Source organism: Rousettus aegyptiacus, unplaced genomic scaffold (genome assembly GCF_014176215.1).
Source record: "Rousettus aegyptiacus isolate mRouAeg1 unplaced genomic scaffold, mRouAeg1.p scaffold_m13_p_5, whole genome shotgun sequence".
NCBI lineage: Eukaryota > Metazoa > Chordata > Mammalia > Chiroptera > Pteropodidae > Rousettus > Rousettus aegyptiacus.
In genome coordinates this window covers 77,137,343-77,153,937 of record NW_023416308.1, presented here as the reverse complement: position 1 = coordinate 77,153,937, position 16,595 = coordinate 77,137,343, and the positions used below count along the sequence as shown (strand labels likewise).

General features: G+C 55.7%; 1 protein-coding gene across 4 annotated transcripts; it reads left to right on the top strand.

The window, feature by feature from the left end:
- The first annotated feature begins 1,256 nt into the window (after positions 1-1,256).
- On the top strand, positions 1,257-16,490 carry INPPL1 (inositol polyphosphate phosphatase like 1). Of its 4 annotated transcripts, none has more exons than XM_016157988.2 (29): positions 1,257-1,364; positions 2,239-2,632; positions 5,476-5,539; positions 5,631-5,781; positions 6,015-6,135; positions 6,372-6,512; positions 6,739-6,832; positions 6,930-7,019; positions 7,188-7,286; positions 7,396-7,546; positions 7,635-7,741; positions 8,074-8,176; positions 8,263-8,459; positions 8,776-8,893; positions 9,489-9,585; positions 9,841-9,979; positions 10,094-10,193; positions 10,278-10,366; positions 10,565-10,646; positions 10,777-10,866; positions 11,414-11,527; positions 11,686-11,774; positions 12,240-12,327; positions 12,420-12,575; positions 12,821-12,899; positions 12,995-13,135; positions 14,276-14,948; positions 15,216-15,349; positions 15,674-16,490. In XM_016157988.2, the coding sequence occupies exons 2-29, from the start codon at positions 2,436-2,438 to the stop codon at positions 15,762-15,764; spliced, it is 3,795 nt and encodes a 1,264-aa protein (XP_016013474.1). In that variant the 5' UTR covers positions 1,257-1,364; positions 2,239-2,435; the 3' UTR covers positions 15,765-16,490. The 4 variants fall into 4 exon arrangements, with proteins under 4 accessions (XP_016013474.1, XP_036076949.1, XP_036076948.1 ...); XM_036221055.1 differs by lacking the exon at positions 1,257-1,364 and adding an exon at positions 1,383-1,497; XM_036221056.1 differs by lacking the exon at positions 2,239-2,632 and having other exon boundaries at positions 1,299-1,364; positions 5,631-5,791.
- Positions 16,491-16,595: the final 105 nt, after the last annotated feature.

The following is a 16,595-nucleotide window of genomic DNA, read 5'->3' as shown; positions in this document are numbered from 1 at the left end:
TGGAGGTGTGGCTGGAAGAGGCATAGAAACTTACCTTTGTCCTGGCTTGGGAATAGTAGATACGCCTATCCTGGAGGGTTGTTCTGTCTTTGCACAGCTGTCAAGCCCTGGGCCTGAGTTGACCTCTCGGTCTATTACTTTCCCTTTCCCCTGGAGAAGTCTTTGTCTCCGCATCCTGACTGTACTTATCCCCAGAGAGGCACGGGTACCTGTCCACGAGGACCTGGCAAGTGAGTGCTCACGCTAGAACTAAAATCAGGCAGGAAGACACCTAGTCCAGGTCTCTCTCCTCTGCACCGGGCTGCCCCCTCCTGGCTGGCTCATTTTTCCTCGTACCAAAGGGTAACTGATGGGAGAAGTCGGGCACAGATTGGGTGATGAGTTATTGGGTTCCTGGAGGAGCCCGGAGACATTGTTAGGTGTGTGGGAGAGTCTCTTAGTCATATTTATCAAGCCCCCTCCACGTCCCAGCTTTGCTCCAATTAGGTTAAATCCATGTGTATTCGAAATAGAGTAAGGAGCTCGTCGGGACTGATCCAGACACTGTTTCAATTCAGCAAAGTGAAAAGTTCTCTCCCAGGTTAAAGAGGATCCTCCGACGTTGTCCCAAGAGTTGGCAGCAGTGGAAGCCCAGCTGGAAGCCTGCGCCTTTAAGGAGCTAGGGGGCGGAGGGGCGGGGCAGGAAGCCGACTCCCCGGAGACGCTGCCACCGGCTAGGTCTTTTTTGGGAAGGGGCGGGGCAGCCCCTCCAATGGGCCCGCCCCTTTCTGGCCGCCTGGTTAGAGTTCGCAATCTTCAGGAGAGGAGGGGGTCCGGGGTGTCCGAGCTGACCAGCTTTGGGTACTCCCCGCTCGGCGTCCCGCCTACAAAGGCTCAAGTTTGTTGACTTGGAGGGAGCGGCAGGGGCTGGAGCGGTGCTAATAATACCCGTCGGTTCCGACGCTGCACTTTACAGTTTACACAGCTGTCACCTTCGGTACTCCTTAATTAATAATAAAAATAGCCGCCGTTAGGGAGCGCCGACTGGATGCCAGGCCCAGTGCCGAGAGCTTTACAAGCACAGTTCATTGAGTTTGCGCACATAACATTATCCCCATTTTGCAGAGCGGGAAGGCGAGGCTCGGATTGGTGCCGTGACTTGCCCGAGGTCACTCTGCGAGCAGGGGCTCCGGGATCCAGATACCGGCCGGGGGAGGCGGGGCGCGGGTGCTACCCCTTGCTCCGCAGAGAGCCGCGGGGGCGGAGCGGCGGGCGGGGCGGAAGGCGAAGTGGGGGGTGCAGCGGCAGAGGATGGCCATCTTAAGTGGCCGCTGAGAGTCTAGGGCAGCTTCCCCCGGGAAGGGGGCATCCGAGCAGCCCAGGAGGTGGGGGTCTGCGCGCGGCGGCCGCAGCTCAGGGGAGAGGTCGGGAGCCCAGGGATTTGAGAGAACTTTCTTCTAGCGGGCAAGGGGAGGCCTGGTCTCGGACTGCTGAACCCCTCAAGGCCCAGGCCTGCGGGTATGGGGGGATGGTGCCAGGGAACTTGGCCAAGAGGGAGGAAGGGCTCTGTCCTGGCTGAGAGGGGCTGCCAGGGACAGTACGTGGGGATTTGAGGACACCTCGTCTGGGGGGTTGTGGGAGGTCAGATCTCTACGAAGGGAATCCCCCTGCGGGATTTGTCGGGGGCTGGACCCAGTGGATTTTGAGGCTTCAGGTCTTAGGGGGGCTGGATTTCACGGGAGTTGGGGGTCGGGGCCGCTTGGATGATGGAGAGGGGCATGGGAAGAGGTTCATAGGGTCTTTCGCGAGTTTTGGGAACTCGATTCTGCGAGGCTGCAGGGGAGCTGAATGAAAAAGATTTGGAGTGGAATTAGACGTCTATGGGAGTTGGAGGTCATATCATTGCGAGTATTGAAGGGGACTTTTTCTCGGGTGAGGGGCCGGGGTTACTGAAGTGTCCGGGTGCAGAATTGAGGGACTTGGTCTTCTTTAGGGGGATTGGCTGGATCTCCTCGGGGTGATGATGGCGGGGCAGGATCATTGTGGGGTTTGAGTGACCAGTTACCTCTGGGGTTTTGGGTGGGGGTATAGGTCCTGTAGGAATGCAGAGAGAGGGTATTAACATCGCTGGGAAGAGGTTGAGGCAAGGGCATTCCGGGCGGTGGGCCGAGTGGAGGAGGAGGGGGCCAGCGGCCGGTTCTGTGCTCCGTTCCTGCCCCTCCCCCGCCGCCTCTGAACAAACTTTTCTTTCTCTTCAAGTTGAGGCCGACGCTGCAGGCGGCGGCGGCTGCGCGGCGAACCAGGCGGCCTGCGCGGCGGAGCGCGGAGCTCCGATTTGGCCCAGCCAGCCGGTCCTCAGGCCCGGGACCCGAGCCCGGCCCCAGCCTTAGCCCCCAGCGTGCCGGGGCGATGGCGCGGGGCGGTGGGCGCTGGCGGCGCTGAGCCCTGCACGGGCCATGGCCTCGGCGTGCGGGACGCCGGCCTTGGGGGGCGCCGCGCCGGGAGGCGCGCTGGGAAGCCCAGCCCCTGTCTGGTACCACCGAGATCTGAGCCGCGCTGCCGCGGAGGAGCTGTTGGCCCGGGCAGGCCGCGATGGCAGCTTCCTGGTCCGAGACAGCGAAAGCGTGGCGGGTGCCTTCGCGCTCTGCGTCCTGTGAGTGGCGCTGGGGCTCCGGTGGGCTGGGGCACGGCTTGGGGTTCTTTGACTGTGTGGAGAGGGCTTGGGACTGTGGGACGCCAGCGCCCCCCAGAGTGGGGCCTTGGCTTTATGCTGAGACTGAGAGATGCAGGGAGCACTTCCTGTTGTGTGTCAGGGCGCGGGGGTGGGGGCACTTTCTGGGGCGTTGAGGGAGAGTGTGTGCGGTCTTGCTGCCAGAGTGGCTGTAAGCAGGGGCGGGGGGGGGGGCATGCAGACCCCCTCAGGCACCCTTCAGGTAGAAGGAGCTGGAGGTGTGAGGATGTGCATTTGGGCGAGTTGTGTGCAGTGCTGATTATACAGAGATTGGATGTCTAAGTGGTAGATATAGTGGGAGTTTGGGTGAAGTGGGGATCTGGTACATTAGTCTAGCTCTCAGGGATAGTTAAGGAGGCTAGAGGGACTGGTGGGGTGTGTGAGGATGGCCAGCACCTCCTTTAGGGGGCCTTGCTATGCATTCAGGACTGAGACTGGGGCTTCCCTGGCTGTGTATGGCTGGGACTAGGGGAGAGGGTGGTGTTGAGAAGAAGGGGGTGAGGCTGTATGGAGCCATGTTAATTACTTCTTGAATCAATGAGTGAGTGTGTGTGTGTCCTGGCTCCCCGCTGCCCAGGCCTGAGCTATAGGTGCTGAGTGTGGGGCTAGACTTAGCATCTCTATAAGTGGGCCTTGCCCTGTGCCTGTACCCATCAGCCAGCCATGTGTGGCGATGGTGTTGGGGTGAGTTGGCCACTTTCAGTTTTGAGCTGTCCCCCAGATCACTCAGTCTGACACTGGGTAGGCTTCTGTGGGTCTCAGGAGTGGGAGGTGGTGAGTGGGAAGTCACAGGGCTGCTTTGTTTAGATCTAGTTATGTTTCTCCTCAGCCTCATGAGCCTTCCCAAACCCCTATTTTTCTGTCCCTTTACCCTTTGTTCTCTTCACATCTTTGGGGGTATGTTGGCCTAGGCCAGTGTTTCTCAATTGGGGATGATTTTACCCCTGGGGGAACATTTGTCAATGTCTAGAGACGTTTTTGGTTGTCACAACTGGGATGGTGCTACTGGCATCTGGTGGATAGAAGCCAGGGATGCAACTGAACATCCTACAACAACGGGACAATCCCTCAGAACAAGATTATGCAGTCCAAAATGTCAGTAGTGCTGAGGTCGAGAAACGTTAACCTAGGCCGCGGACCTGAAGAGGAAGGGGCTTCAAGCCTCAGCTTATGCCTCAAGCCTGGGGCCCAGCAGGGGAGACTGAAGAGGAGCAGCCTAGGCAGATGACTGTCCTAGAGCCCTGCCTTCCAGTCCCCTCTGAGGCATACCCCCTAATTAGGGAGGGTAGGGAGGCAGGTGCTGGGTCAGCTGTTGAGTGGGAAGGGGACAGCTGGGGCTGTGTCTGGGTGAGGAAAGTTATTGTCCCAGGAGGGGAGAATCCTGGCTCCATTGCCAGTGGAGGAGAAATAGGTGGGGTACTGGTCTGTGGTGGGGGGTACTTCGGCTGACTCTGGCTACTCCTTTAATCTCAGAAACCTGTGGGTAGGTGATCAGAAACATACTTGCTCGCTTATATACATGCCCACATGTACACGGGTAACATTCAGGACACATTCCTGCCCCAACAGGTACAGGCAATCTGACCAGCAGGCCAGGTTGTAGGCGCTGGTCTCTGCCCTGGCTTTAAATCCTAGCTGTGCCTTTAACTTGCTTTGTGACCTTAGGCAAATCACCTTTTCTCTGTGAGCCTCAGTTTTGTTCTGGAGAATGGAGATAATAATATCTTCTTCAAAAGGTGAAGATTAAATGAGATCACATCTGTTGGGTGCTGAGTATCTGGCCTGTCATGGGGACATGACTCAGTTAATGGGATGCTATTATTGTTATAAACACAGGCCCACAGTCCACAAACCAACACACCCAGTCACACACAGACACCTGCAAGGCCTGTGTCTGGTTGGCAGCCAGGAGAGTCCTCAGAGGATGCTTACTTGAGGGAATGGGAGGGCTCTGCGGCCAAGGTGTAGGTCAAACAGGTGTTTGGTCTTCTCTGGAGCCAATACCTTCTGCCCAAAACACAGGGGCCCATCTGACTCCCTTGGGTAAGACTGCTCTGAGGCGTGACTGCAGAGGAAGTCTTCTAGTTCCACTGAGCATGGCCTGCACCACCCAGGCCTGGCTCAGCTGTCACCTGCTCAGCTGTTGCTGCCATCTGTCAGCGCCCCTCTTGGCCCTCCTCACTCTGGGACTCCTAGAGGCCCAGTCTCCCACAGGGGGCCCCTTGGGTCATCCAAATTTCCTGGTGTCTGGAGAAGGGGGGAGAAATTTCCAGGTTGATACCTCCATATTCCCCAGCAAAAGTGCTTCAGACATACCCAACTTCAGCAGAGCTAGACACCAACGTAAACACAGACAGCAGGCACACGTGTGCTAGCACATCACCCATGCATGCAAACAGCAGTTACTCAGGCTTCTGAGGACTCTTAACTCTGGCGGGGGGCCCAGACTGGTGCCACAGCCCAAAGGGGCTGTTTAGACAGCTGTGGAGGCCACAAAAGAGCTGCTTGTTGCTTCTTGGGCCTTGCGGTGGGTGTGGAGACTATGCAGGTCTGGGTAGAGGGGTGGAGAGTTCTGCTTGTTGGTGATACCAACAGGGTAGATGTGGACAAACCCCATCATTAAACCTATGCAGCCTAGGCAAATGTTTTTAGGGAAACCAAGCTGAAGGAGCCGGGGGCTGAACCTGGTGGCAGGAGTGGAGGGTACGTTGGGGCTTAGACCCCAGCCTAGGGGTGACAGATTCTGACCCTTGCCTTGCCGTCAGGTATCAGAAGCACGTGCACACATATCGAATTCTTCCTGATGGAGAAGACTTCCTGGCTGTGCAGGTAGGAGGCTGGACTCTGACCCTTGACCTTGATACCAGCTTATGGCTTGGGACAGGCTGGCTGACCCTTCTCCCACCCTTGCTGGCTGCAGACCTCACAAGGTGTGCCTGTGCGCCGCTTCCAGACCCTGGGCGAGCTCATTGGCCTGTACGCCCAGCCCAACCAGGGCCTCGTGTGTGCCCTGCTGCTGCCTGTGGAGCGGGAGCGAGAGCCGGACCCCCCAGATGACCGCGATGCCTCAGGTGCCACCCGGTGTGCTGTGTGCAAATGCCTGCCCTGCCCCGTGCTCAGGCACTAGTTGCTTCTTCCTATCCTATATTCTCAGCCTACTTCCCTTAAAGCTCACTGTCCCTAACCATGATGCCAGGTCCCATTACCCCCTTTCCATGGAAGTCTCTGATTGCTGTGGCATTCCCCCATTACTTCACTGAGGGCAGGAGGCCCAGAATAATGCCCCACTGACCCCTGTCCACAGATGGGGAGGACGAGAAGCCCCCACTTCCCCCGCGCTCTGGCTCCACAAGCATTTCTGTGTCTGTGGGGCCCAGCAACACCCCACCAGCCCTAGACACCCCCACAACTCCAGCTGCTGAGAGGTAAGACCCCCAATTTACTCCATGGAGCAGGAAGTCACTTTCTCCTTTGAGAACTGTGTCCTAGTGGGGAGACCCTCTAAGCCCCAGCCCCACCCCCATCCATTTCAGCCCCAGAGACAGACACCCTGATCCATGGCACTCTAGTCATCACTAGTACCATCTCCTCTAGGGATGGGGTAGAGGTGCTGGGACACGGTCAGCAGGGCCTCCACTGACTTCTTAACCCCTCCCCAAAGTGCTCCCAATGGGCTGAGCACTGTCTCGCATGAGTACCTGAAAGGCAGCTACGGGCTGGACCTGGAGGCTGTTCGGAGCGGAGCCAGCAACCTGCCCCACCTCACCCGCACTCTTGCCACCTCATGCCGGAGGCTGCACAGGTACCTGGGACATCTGACACCGAGCACCACGCCCTTACCTCTGACCTGTACTCACCTGCTCCCCCTTGCTGCATAAATGCCCTGACCTCTGGTCCTGAACAGGGATTCAGTGGTTGCCTCCTGACTTTTCCTCTTCTGAACGCTTATGTCTTTATGGTGGAGGCTAAAGCCCTGCTTCCCTGTACTTGGATTGGGGTGGGGAGTTCTGACCTGATGTCTTCCCTAGTGAGGTGGATAAGGTCCTGTCTGGCCTGGAGATCCTGTCGAAGGTGTTTGACCAGCAGAGCTCGCCCATGGTGACCCGCCTTTTGCAGCAACAGGTAGGATTGTGGGAAGACCTCTGGGGAATGGGTTCATGTTCTGGGGCTGGGTGGGCTTGGTGGCCTCATGTACAAGATTCATTTTTTTTCTCCACAGAATCCACCACAGACTGGGGAGCAGGAACTAGAGAGCCTGGTGCTGAAGCTATCAGTATTAAAGGACTTCCTGTCAGGCATCCAGAAGAAGGTGGCCTGACTTTTGAACTTCTGACCCTTGACCCATCAGTCCCTGACCTGTTGCACTGGCCTGATCTCAACCCTGAATCTATAGTTCAGCATTGACCCCAACCATGCCTTTCTGGCCCCAGCCTCCTGACCTTGTCCCCTGCCCTTGCCCTGCTCTTGCCCCTTCTAGGCCCTGAAGGCCCTACAGGACATGAGTTCCACAGGACCCCCAGCTTTGCTGCAGCCGTCTACACGTAAGGCCAAGACCATCCCCGTGCAGGCCTTTGAGGTACATGAAAGGGGGGCCAGGTGGGGCCTCATTGGGCAAAAGGCAGTAGGTAAAAGGGATGTTGCCTGCCCTGAGGTCTTTTCAGCACCTCCTTACTCCTGGCCTGCAGGTGAAGCTGGATGTGACTCTGGGTGATCTGACCAAGATTGGGAAGTCACAGAAGTTCACGCTGAGCGTGGATGTGGAAGGTGGGCGGCTGGTGCTGCTGCGGAGACAGCGGGACTCACAGGAGGACTGGACGACCTTCACGCATGACCGCAGTGAGCCAGGACCTTGACCTGGGAGGGTGGACAGGGTGGTCCCAGGCTTTGGAGGACAGGCCAGTGTGACCCATTCTCCATCCCCTAGTTCGCCAGCTTATTAAGTCCCAGCGTGTCCAGAACAAGCTGGGTGTTGTGTTTGAGAAGGAGAAAGACCGGACACAGCGCAAGGACTTCATCTTTGTCAGTGCCCGGGTGAGCAGCAGGTTGGGCCAGGCCACTGGGAGTTGTAGGGGTCCCCATGGGATGGGAAGAAAGGGAACACATGATATAAACATGTCATCGCTCCCAGCAGGGGTGGGTCTGACAGGGCAGAGAGTATGTGTGTGGAGAGTGGGTGACCTGAGGATAAAGTCAAATACTCATTCAATGAACATTTGTCAAGTACTTGTTACATATGTGAGTAGTGGGTGAACCAGACAGGCATGACCCTCTCCTTATGGTACCTGCTACCAGCAGAATATCCCTGTGCAAGGGTGGGGTTCCCTGGCTGCCTACCTACCCCTGACTGACTGCCGTCTCCGCAGAAGCGGGAGGCCTTCTGCCAGCTACTGCAGCTCATGAAGAATAAGCACTCGAAGCAGGATGAGCCTGACATGATCTCCATCTTCATAGGCACCTGGAACATGGGTCAGGCCTGGGGGTGGGGCTGAGGTGGGAGAGAGGAATGGCCCCGGACCAGGGCCTTGACCACTCCCTATCCCCTCCACCTCCAGGAAGTGTGCCACCTCCGAAAAATGTAACATCTTGGTTCACATCAAAGGGTCTGGGTAAGACCCTGGATGAGGTCACAGTGACCATACCCCATGACATCTATGTTTTTGGGACCCAGGAGAACTCGGTGGGCGACCGAGAGTGGCTGGACCTGCTCCGCGGGGGCCTCAAAGAACTCACAGATCTGGATTACCGCCCGGTGAGGGAGAGCGGGCAGCTGGTGCTGCTGCGGAGAGTCCCCTCTTCTCACACACCATCCCAAACTATTGTACTGACCTCATGGTGACCCTGGGGAACACCACTTGACTGGCCGTGCCTCTAGTCCTTAGGCATATCCTTGAGATCTGATCTAAATGCTTTGTGCTATAGCCCCTCAAAAAAAAGGAACAGCAGGCCTCCCTATCCTGTACCTGCCAGAAAAGTCTATTGTATGGGCTGAGGGTGGCGAGGGAGGTACAGAGAATGCAGACAGTAGCCCAGCTCAGGGCAAAGGTGACTCTGCATTCTTTACCCAGATTGCCATGCAGTCATTGTGGAACATCAAGGTGGCTGTGCTGGTCAAGCCAGAGCACGAGAACCGCATCAGCCATGTCAGTACGTCGAGCGTGAAGACTGGCATTGCCAACACTCTGGGTGAGCAGAGCAGGCAGGGTCCCTTTCCATGCCTCCTGCTTCTTCTCCAGCCCAAGGTCTCCTCTTTTTGGGTGGTCTCGGTTTTTCCATATATAGAACTCTTTGAACTTTGTAAAGCATGTTCATATTCTGAATCTCTTCCAGTCCCATCTGGAAGGCAGACCAGGGTAATTACCTCCATTTTGTAGATGATAAAACTCAGGGCCAGAGTGGTTGAATGACCTGTCCAAGGTCACACAGCTAGTCTATCGTAGAGCCTGGCATAGTGCCCAGCTCCACTGGTTTGTCATCCAGTGCTGCTTCAGGGTAGATTCTTCCTAGAATCTGTAAGTCTTTGCAGCTTTACCTTTGGGATCCTCTGATCTCCAGGGGCTCTGCTCACACGTGCAGACAGACTCAGGCCATCCAAATGGACTGCATATGCCCCATATGGACTCCCAGGGAAGGTGTGGGTGTATGTTCAGGGGACCGCCTGCCTCATAGCACCTGGGGATGAGGGCGGGAAGATCTTCCCACTGTTGCTTCGATGGGCAGAGGGGAGAGCTGGGAGCCCCTTGAAGGTGACTCAGGTCTTCCTTTCTTGTTGCTCTGACAGGAAATAAGGGGGCCGTGGGTGTCTCCTTCATGTTCAATGGCACTTCATTTGGTTTTGTGAATTGCCACCTCACTTCAGGAAATGAGAAGACCGCCCGGTGAGGGGGTGCTTTCCCAAATAATCTCTTTGCCCTCATTCTCTGTTTCCCTGAGACCTGTTCCCTCTCCTATATCCCAGTCCATGACCCACCTATATATCCATGTCCCCAGAGTTAAGACCCCTCTGCCTTTTCCTGACCTTTCTCTGTCCCCAATGACCTTGATCCCTACCCCATCCCTGACCCCAGACACGTCTTACTTTTCTGCCTATCTTGAGTCCTAACCCTGGGGACCTCCCCTTGTTCCCACTGTAGGCGGAACCAGAACTATCTGGACATCCTGCGGCTGCTCTCTCTGGGCGACCGACAGCTCAGTGCCTTTGACATCTCTCTACGTTTCACTCACCTCTTCTGGTTCGGGGACCTCAACTACCGTCTGGACATGGATATCCAAGTGCGAGCAGGGCCTGGCAGGTGGCTGGCAGGGTGGCTGGGCTGGGGGTCAGAGGCTCTCACCTCTGGGTCTGGCTCAGAGGGAAAGTCTCCAGCCTTTCTGTCCCCACCCCAGGAGATCCTAAACTACATCAGCAGGAAGGAGTTTGAGCCCCTGCTCAGGGTCGATCAGCTCAACTTGGAGCGGGAAAAGCACAAGGTCTTCCTTAGATTCAGTGAGTGTGGGCCCAGGAGGAGGTCTCTGAGGGCCAGAGGTCTGTGGTATCCCTGAGCCCTGACCTGTCCCCTGTCTTCCTTAGGTGAGGAGGAGATCTCCTTCCCACCCACCTACCGCTATGAGCGGGGTTCCCGGGACACATATGCTTGGCACAAGCAGAAGCCAACTGGGGTGAGTGAGAACAGGGTGGGCCTTGGAAGACACCCCCAGGACTGCAGTGAATTAAGAATGTGCATGGTTTCAAGGCTGTGGGCCTCTTCAGTTAGCAGTCTAGTGCCTATGGCCCTTATCAGCTCTAGGAAGTTGGAGGGTCTGACGACAAGCAACCATAGCTGTCAGCCCTGACCGTGCTGCCATTCCCTGTCCCAGGTCAGGACCAATGTGCCTTCATGGTGTGACCGGATTCTCTGGAAATCCTACCCCGAGACGCATATCATCTGCAATTCCTATGGTCAGAGCCTTCCTGAAAGGGTGATGGGTGATCCTGGGTGGTGATTGTCCTGACTCTGCCCTACTTTGGGAAGTGGGAGCAGAGAGTAAAGAGCTTTTCCCTGAGCCTCCATTACTATCCCCCTCCCAAGGTTGCACTGATGACATCGTCACTAGTGACCACTCTCCCGTGTTTGGGACATTTGAGGTTGGGGTTACCTCTCAGTTCATCTCCAAGAAAGGTGACTACTCTAGATATACTTGTGGGTCTGGCAGACATCTGTGTGGGCACAGGTAGAAGCCTGGGATGTACACTGCTTTAAGTGTATATGTCTGTGTGTGTGTGTGTACTTGTACATGCAAGAATGTTTCTGAATATGATACGTGAGGGTATTTGTGTGCCTGAGTCATTGTCAGAGGTCCATGCCCATGAGTATGTGTGTATATGAGTGAATGAAAACATATGTGTGTCTGCGTGTGCCTGGGGCGACATGTATGCCCCTGAGTGCCTGGTGGTATGGTGGATTATTGGCGGGCAATCCCTGAGGCATTCTGGTGCCCCACCCGCTCTTAAAGGCCCCGTATCCTTGGGTTGTCTGTGCCCCTTATCCTTGGGTTCTCTTTCTGCATTGATCCAGGGTCTGGGTTTTAGGGTCTCTCTATTGGTTTCTTGGGACTGGGGAGGCCCCTTCTGGCCTTTCTTCCTGCTCTGCCAGGGTTCCTGATTTCCTGTCCTCGGGCTCACTTTCTCTGTTCTGTTCTTCCTGCCTTCTTCCCTCTGCCCCTCAGGGCTTTCAAAGACTTCGGACCAGGCCTACATTGAGTTTGAGAGCATCGAGGCCATTGTGAAGACAGCCAGCCGCACTAAGTTCTTCATTGAGTTCTACTCCACCTGCTTGGAGGGTCAGAGGAGGCCCAGGGTTGGAGTGGGCCAAGGGGGATGGGGGACACAAGTTGCCCAATGGGGTGGGGGCCCAAGCTGCCTAGAGCAGCCCCCCTAGTTAGGAGGAAGGGTAGCTGGGAGGGGGCATTCAGTTGGGTGTCCCCTACCCCCACCCCAGAGTATAAGAAGAGCTTTGAGAATGATGCCCAGAGCAGTGACAACATCAACTTTCTCAAAGTGCAGTGGTCCTCACGCCAGCTGCCCACGGTGAGGCTGCATGCAGGGCCTGGGTTTGTGGGGGAGGCACAGAGAGAGGTGCAGCAGAGTGAATTTGGGGAGGGCAGGCAGAGACAGCAGAGTGCACACATATCTATGCATGTGGTAGGGTAGGGGATGGGTATGAGTGAGGATGAAGGCATTTGCTTTTTGGGGGGGATGTGGGACCAAGTTAGAGTGTGTTCGTTCATTCATTCAATAAATACTTCTTGAGCTTTTGCTAAATGTGGGGTCCTGTGTTGGCCATTGAGGAGTCAGAAAATGAGTTAAAATGCTGTTAAGTGCTTCGAAAGGGCCGTGCGGGGCTGTGTCTTCTACATTAAGGATTTGGGATCTTTCCTTAAGAGTTGAATGGGAGTGAGCATGCACAAACCTGAGGGTAGGAGTGAGTGGTGTCAGGGACAGGAGGGTGTGGTTTGTGGGCTTCATTCCTCACTGGGCCTCTCTGTTCCCCAGCTCAAGCCGATTCTTGCTGACATTGAGTACCTGCAGGACCAGCATCTCCTGCTCACAGTCAAGTCCATGGATGGCTATGAATCCTATGGTGAGGGGTGAGGGCTACCAAGGGGCATAGGAAGCCATGCAGGGGCCTAGAAAGGTTTGGCAATCTGCCGGTCTGCCCCGTCTGCCCTTCAGGGGAATGCGTTGTGGCGCTCAAGTCTATGATTGGCAGCACGGCCCAGCAGTTCCTGACCTTTCTTTCTCACCGTGGCGAGGAGACAGGCAACATCCGTGGCTCCATGAAGGTGCGGGTGCCCACAGAACGCCTGGGCACCCGTGAGCGACTCTACGGTGGGGGCTCCATTGGGAGGGGTGTGGGGCATGAGAAGGGGTGATATGAGCTGGACTAGGGGGGAGGACCAGGGGTGTGGGGAGGACATGTTGCATTTCTAGAATACAGTTGTTTGGAAGTTCTCCATCCATCGCTGGGAGTGGGCCTGTCCTGAGGAGTAATTGGGAAGGGGCTAGAAGGTCAGTGGGTGTCTGGGATCTAGAACTCTAGGTCCTCCCTGAGTTTCCTTTCCTTCTTCCCTCAGAGTGGATCAGCATTGATAAGGATGAGGCAGGAGCAAAGAGCAAAGCTCCCTCTGTGTCGCGAGGCAGCCAGGAACCCAGGTGAGTTGGGGCCGTGTTAGGTGTCATGAGAAGGAGTTCCTGGGGACTTTTGGTCAGCCCCTATTCACCTTTCCTGCTCTGTGCATTCCTGGCAGGTCAGGGAGCCGCAAGCCAGCCTCTGCAGAGGCCTCCTGTCCTCTGTCCAAGTTATTTGAAGAACCAGAGAAACCACCACCAACTGGGAGGCCTCCAGCCCCACCTCGAGCTGCTCCCCGGGAGGAGCCCGTGACCCCCAGGTGAGAGAAGAACCTGTCATCCCCCCACTTTATCCATGGCTCTCTGGGCCAGCCTGGTTTTCAGGGCCTGCTTGGGAATCGTCTGTTACTTGCATGCTCTGCCGCCCCATAGGTGCTGGGGCACCACACCCATGGCCACTCTGGCTAGCCAGGCCTCCCTTAAGTGTGGCTCTGTGAGTCAGAGGGAACACAGTCGGCCTTTCCTCTCAATTCTGCTTTAAAAAATGGAATTAGAAAGTGTTTCTGCAACAGTTTCCTCTGTGTAAACAGACTTAGCTTGAGTCTTTGGGCGGAGAAGACGCAAGCCTCAGGCCCAGGTTTCGCTCAGTATGTTCTGTGGAGCGCTACCTTGTAAAATGTCCCCTAGAAATGGGTTTGTGGTCAAATGAGTTGGGGAAATGATTCTTGCTAGATTCGTTTCTTAGATATTCCCACTGCATATTAGCATGAACAAAATCTCTGAGCATGTGGACAGGAAGGAAATCCTTTTTCAACTCTGTTGAATATAGTTTCCCAAACTTAATGGGCCAGGAAACTTCTTTTCCACATAATAACTATTAATATCCTGGGGAACTAGTATTCTGTGGATCATACTTTGGTAAAGTAAGGCTTGCTTTCTAGTTATATCAAATTGTTGCTTGACTTTAAATAGAAACTCCTAGGTCAGTTTGGTGCTTTATTCACTCCTCTTCAGCTGATAACAATCACCTTGGTTTTTATTGCCAGGCTTGTGTAAAACTAATCTGAATTCCTGAGTTAATATTCCTCAGTAGACTGGACCATCAGATGCCTCCGGAGGCTTTCCAAATCTCCAACTCGGACTGGTCACTTTCATTAAAGGCCTTTATTGCCCTGCCTTCTCACACCTGTTCTTACTCCTTTACGCTTAGGTTTCAGTTACAAAGTCATAAAAGATTTGAGAATCTCAGCAAGGGAGGCAAAGAAGTTTAGGTGTTATACATTTAACTCCCCTGAGGACACCAAGGGCCAGAGAGAGAAAGCCATATGCTCAAGGTCACATGCAAATCTGAGACTGAGACCTATCTCTTCTAACTCCCAGTCCGGCTTTTGTCCCACTGCTCCTACTACCTTAACTTTGGGTTTCTGGGTCCTGACTTAGTTATCCTGCTCCTAACCCAGGTTGAAGCCTGAAGGGGCTCCAGAGGCGGATGGAGTGGCAGCCCCCCCACCCAAGAACAGCTTCAATAACCCTGCCTACTACGTCCTTGAAGGGGTCCCACACCAGCTGCTGCCCCCAGAGCCACCCTCGTCTGCCAGGGCTGCTGTCCCACCTGCCACCAAGAACAAGGTGGCCATCACAGTGCCTGCTCCACAGCTTGGGCGCCACCGGCCGCCCCGTGTAGGAGAAGGGAGCTCATCAGATGAAGAGTCTGGAGGCACATTGCCCCCTCCAGACTTTCCACCCCCACCACTGCCGGACTCGGCCATCTTCTTGCCCCCAAGCCTGGATCCTTTGCCAGGGCCAGTGGTCCGAGGTCGTAGTGGGGGTGAGGCCCGTGGCCCACCACCTCCCAAGGCCCATCCAAGACCCCCACTGCCCCCAGGCCCCTCACCTGCCAGTGCTTTCCTGGGGGAGGTAGCCAGTGGGGACGATCGCTCCTGCTCAGTGCTGCAGATGGCCAAGACACTGAGTGAGGTGGACTATGCTCCTGCTGGGCCTGGCCGCTCAGTGCTTCTGCCAGGCCCACTGGAGCTGCAGCCACCCCGGGGACTGCCCTCAGACTATGGCCGGCCTCTCAGCTTCCCTCCACCTCGCATCCGAGAGAGCATCCAGGAGGACCTGGCAGAGGAGGTATGTGGTCCAGAGGTGGCTGGCTGTGTGTACCCGAGGTATGTGCTCGCCCATGGACTGTGGTATCTTTTTACTCTACCATTCAACACTCTATGGTGTCCCCTCTACCTTGAGCAGGGTACTAGGGAGTAGGGGAACACATGAATTAGGCCCTGTCCTTGACTCCCTCCCCCACAACCAAGAGCAGATGGTAGAATATGGCCGTCTTTCGGTACTTCTGTGGGTGGGCACCCTCAGTGCTCCCTCTGACTTGCCCTATTCCTTCAGGCTCCGTGTCCGCAGAGCGGGCGTGCTGGCGGGCTGGGTGAGGCAGGCATGGGTGCCTGGCTGCGGGCCATCGGCTTGGAGCGCTACGAGGAGGGCCTGGTGCACAATGGCTGGGACGACCTGGAGTTTCTCAGGTGGGGGCGGGGCTGGAGGTGGGTGGGGTGGATCTGCCCCCAGGGGTAGGGCTAGGGGCCCTCTGGACCAGAAGTCCCCAACCCCGAGGTTGCCAGTGGCCAGTAGTCCTTGGCCTGTTAGGAACCCAGCTGTATAGCAGGAGGTGAGCAAGAGAAGCTTCTATATTTGCAGCCGCTCCCCAGCGCTAGCATCACTGCCTCAGCTCCACTTCAGATCGTCAGGCATTAGATTATCACAGGAGCACCGGTCCCTGGTGCCAAAAATGTTGGGGACCACTGCTCTGGACCACCTTGCCCACCTCCCAGCTTCTGTTATCCTTACAGTGACATCACCGAGGAGGACCTGGAGGAGGCTGGGGTGCAAGACCCCGCTCACAAGCGCCTCCTTCTGGACACCTTGCAGCTCAGCAAGTGATTGGGTGGCAAGGCGAAGCTGTTAACTCAGTGCTCCTGCGTGACCCCAGGAAGACCGAGTCATGGCCCCAGAGTTGAAAAGTTATGGGGGGCAGGGCAGTACCTCTCTTCGTATTTATTGGGGATCTGCGTTCCCTACTGCCCAGTCATTTGTAATGCCCTAATTAGGACATCCTGCCCCTCGCCTTTTAGACCTGGGCACCAGAGATCAGCTGCCATGGTTACCGAGGACCTCGGTTTTTCTGGTGCTGTCTTCCCTATCTGGACCCCTCCTCCCAGCCCCATGGGTGCCCCAGGGGTCCATTTGGGTACGTCTGGGCCCCCACTTTCATTGCTGGTTCCTCTGGCCTTGAACCGCAGCTGGAGGGGCTCAGCTAGATCTTTTCCCCAACCCTCACTTTGGGGTGTCCACCCAGAAATGAAGGAACAGCCCGAGAATCGGACTGGGTTTATTTAAGTTTTTTTCTGTGTGGGTTTATGGAGGGTGGGCACTTTAATATTATTGGGGTCGGTTGGGGGTGGGGGGAGGATCTCTTCCATAAAGTGCCAGTTTGCTTAGTTCTTTCTGTCTCCTGGTCTGTACTGCCCTCTGTAGGGATATGTGGCAGTCGTTGGTCCTCTGGTCGCAAGGGGGACCAGGCCCTTGCAGACAGCCTATTTCCATCTTGGGTACTCAGAGGGGTGGCCAATATGATGTCTTCAATAAATTAAGTTTTATTTGGATTGAGTGAAACTCACCTCAATAAATTACAAGTTTTAGAAAGGAAAAGAACAAAAAACAAATCAAGAGGAAACCCCTCTGTTCCATTGCCCCTTCACTCTCTAAGGGCTA

Coding starts and splice junctions, on each gene's coding strand:
- INPPL1 (XM_016157988.2), top strand. CDS start 2,436: ATGGCCTCGGCGTGCGGGACGCCGGCCTTGGGGGGCGCCGCGCCGGGA. Junction 8,460..8,775: donor CAGATCTGGATTACCGCCCG/GTGAGGGAGAGC, acceptor TTCTTTACCCAG/ATTGCCATGCAGTCATTGTG. Junction 11,528..11,685: donor CTACTCCACCTGCTTGGAGG/GTCAGAGGAGGC, acceptor CCCCCACCCCAG/AGTATAAGAAGAGCTTTGAG.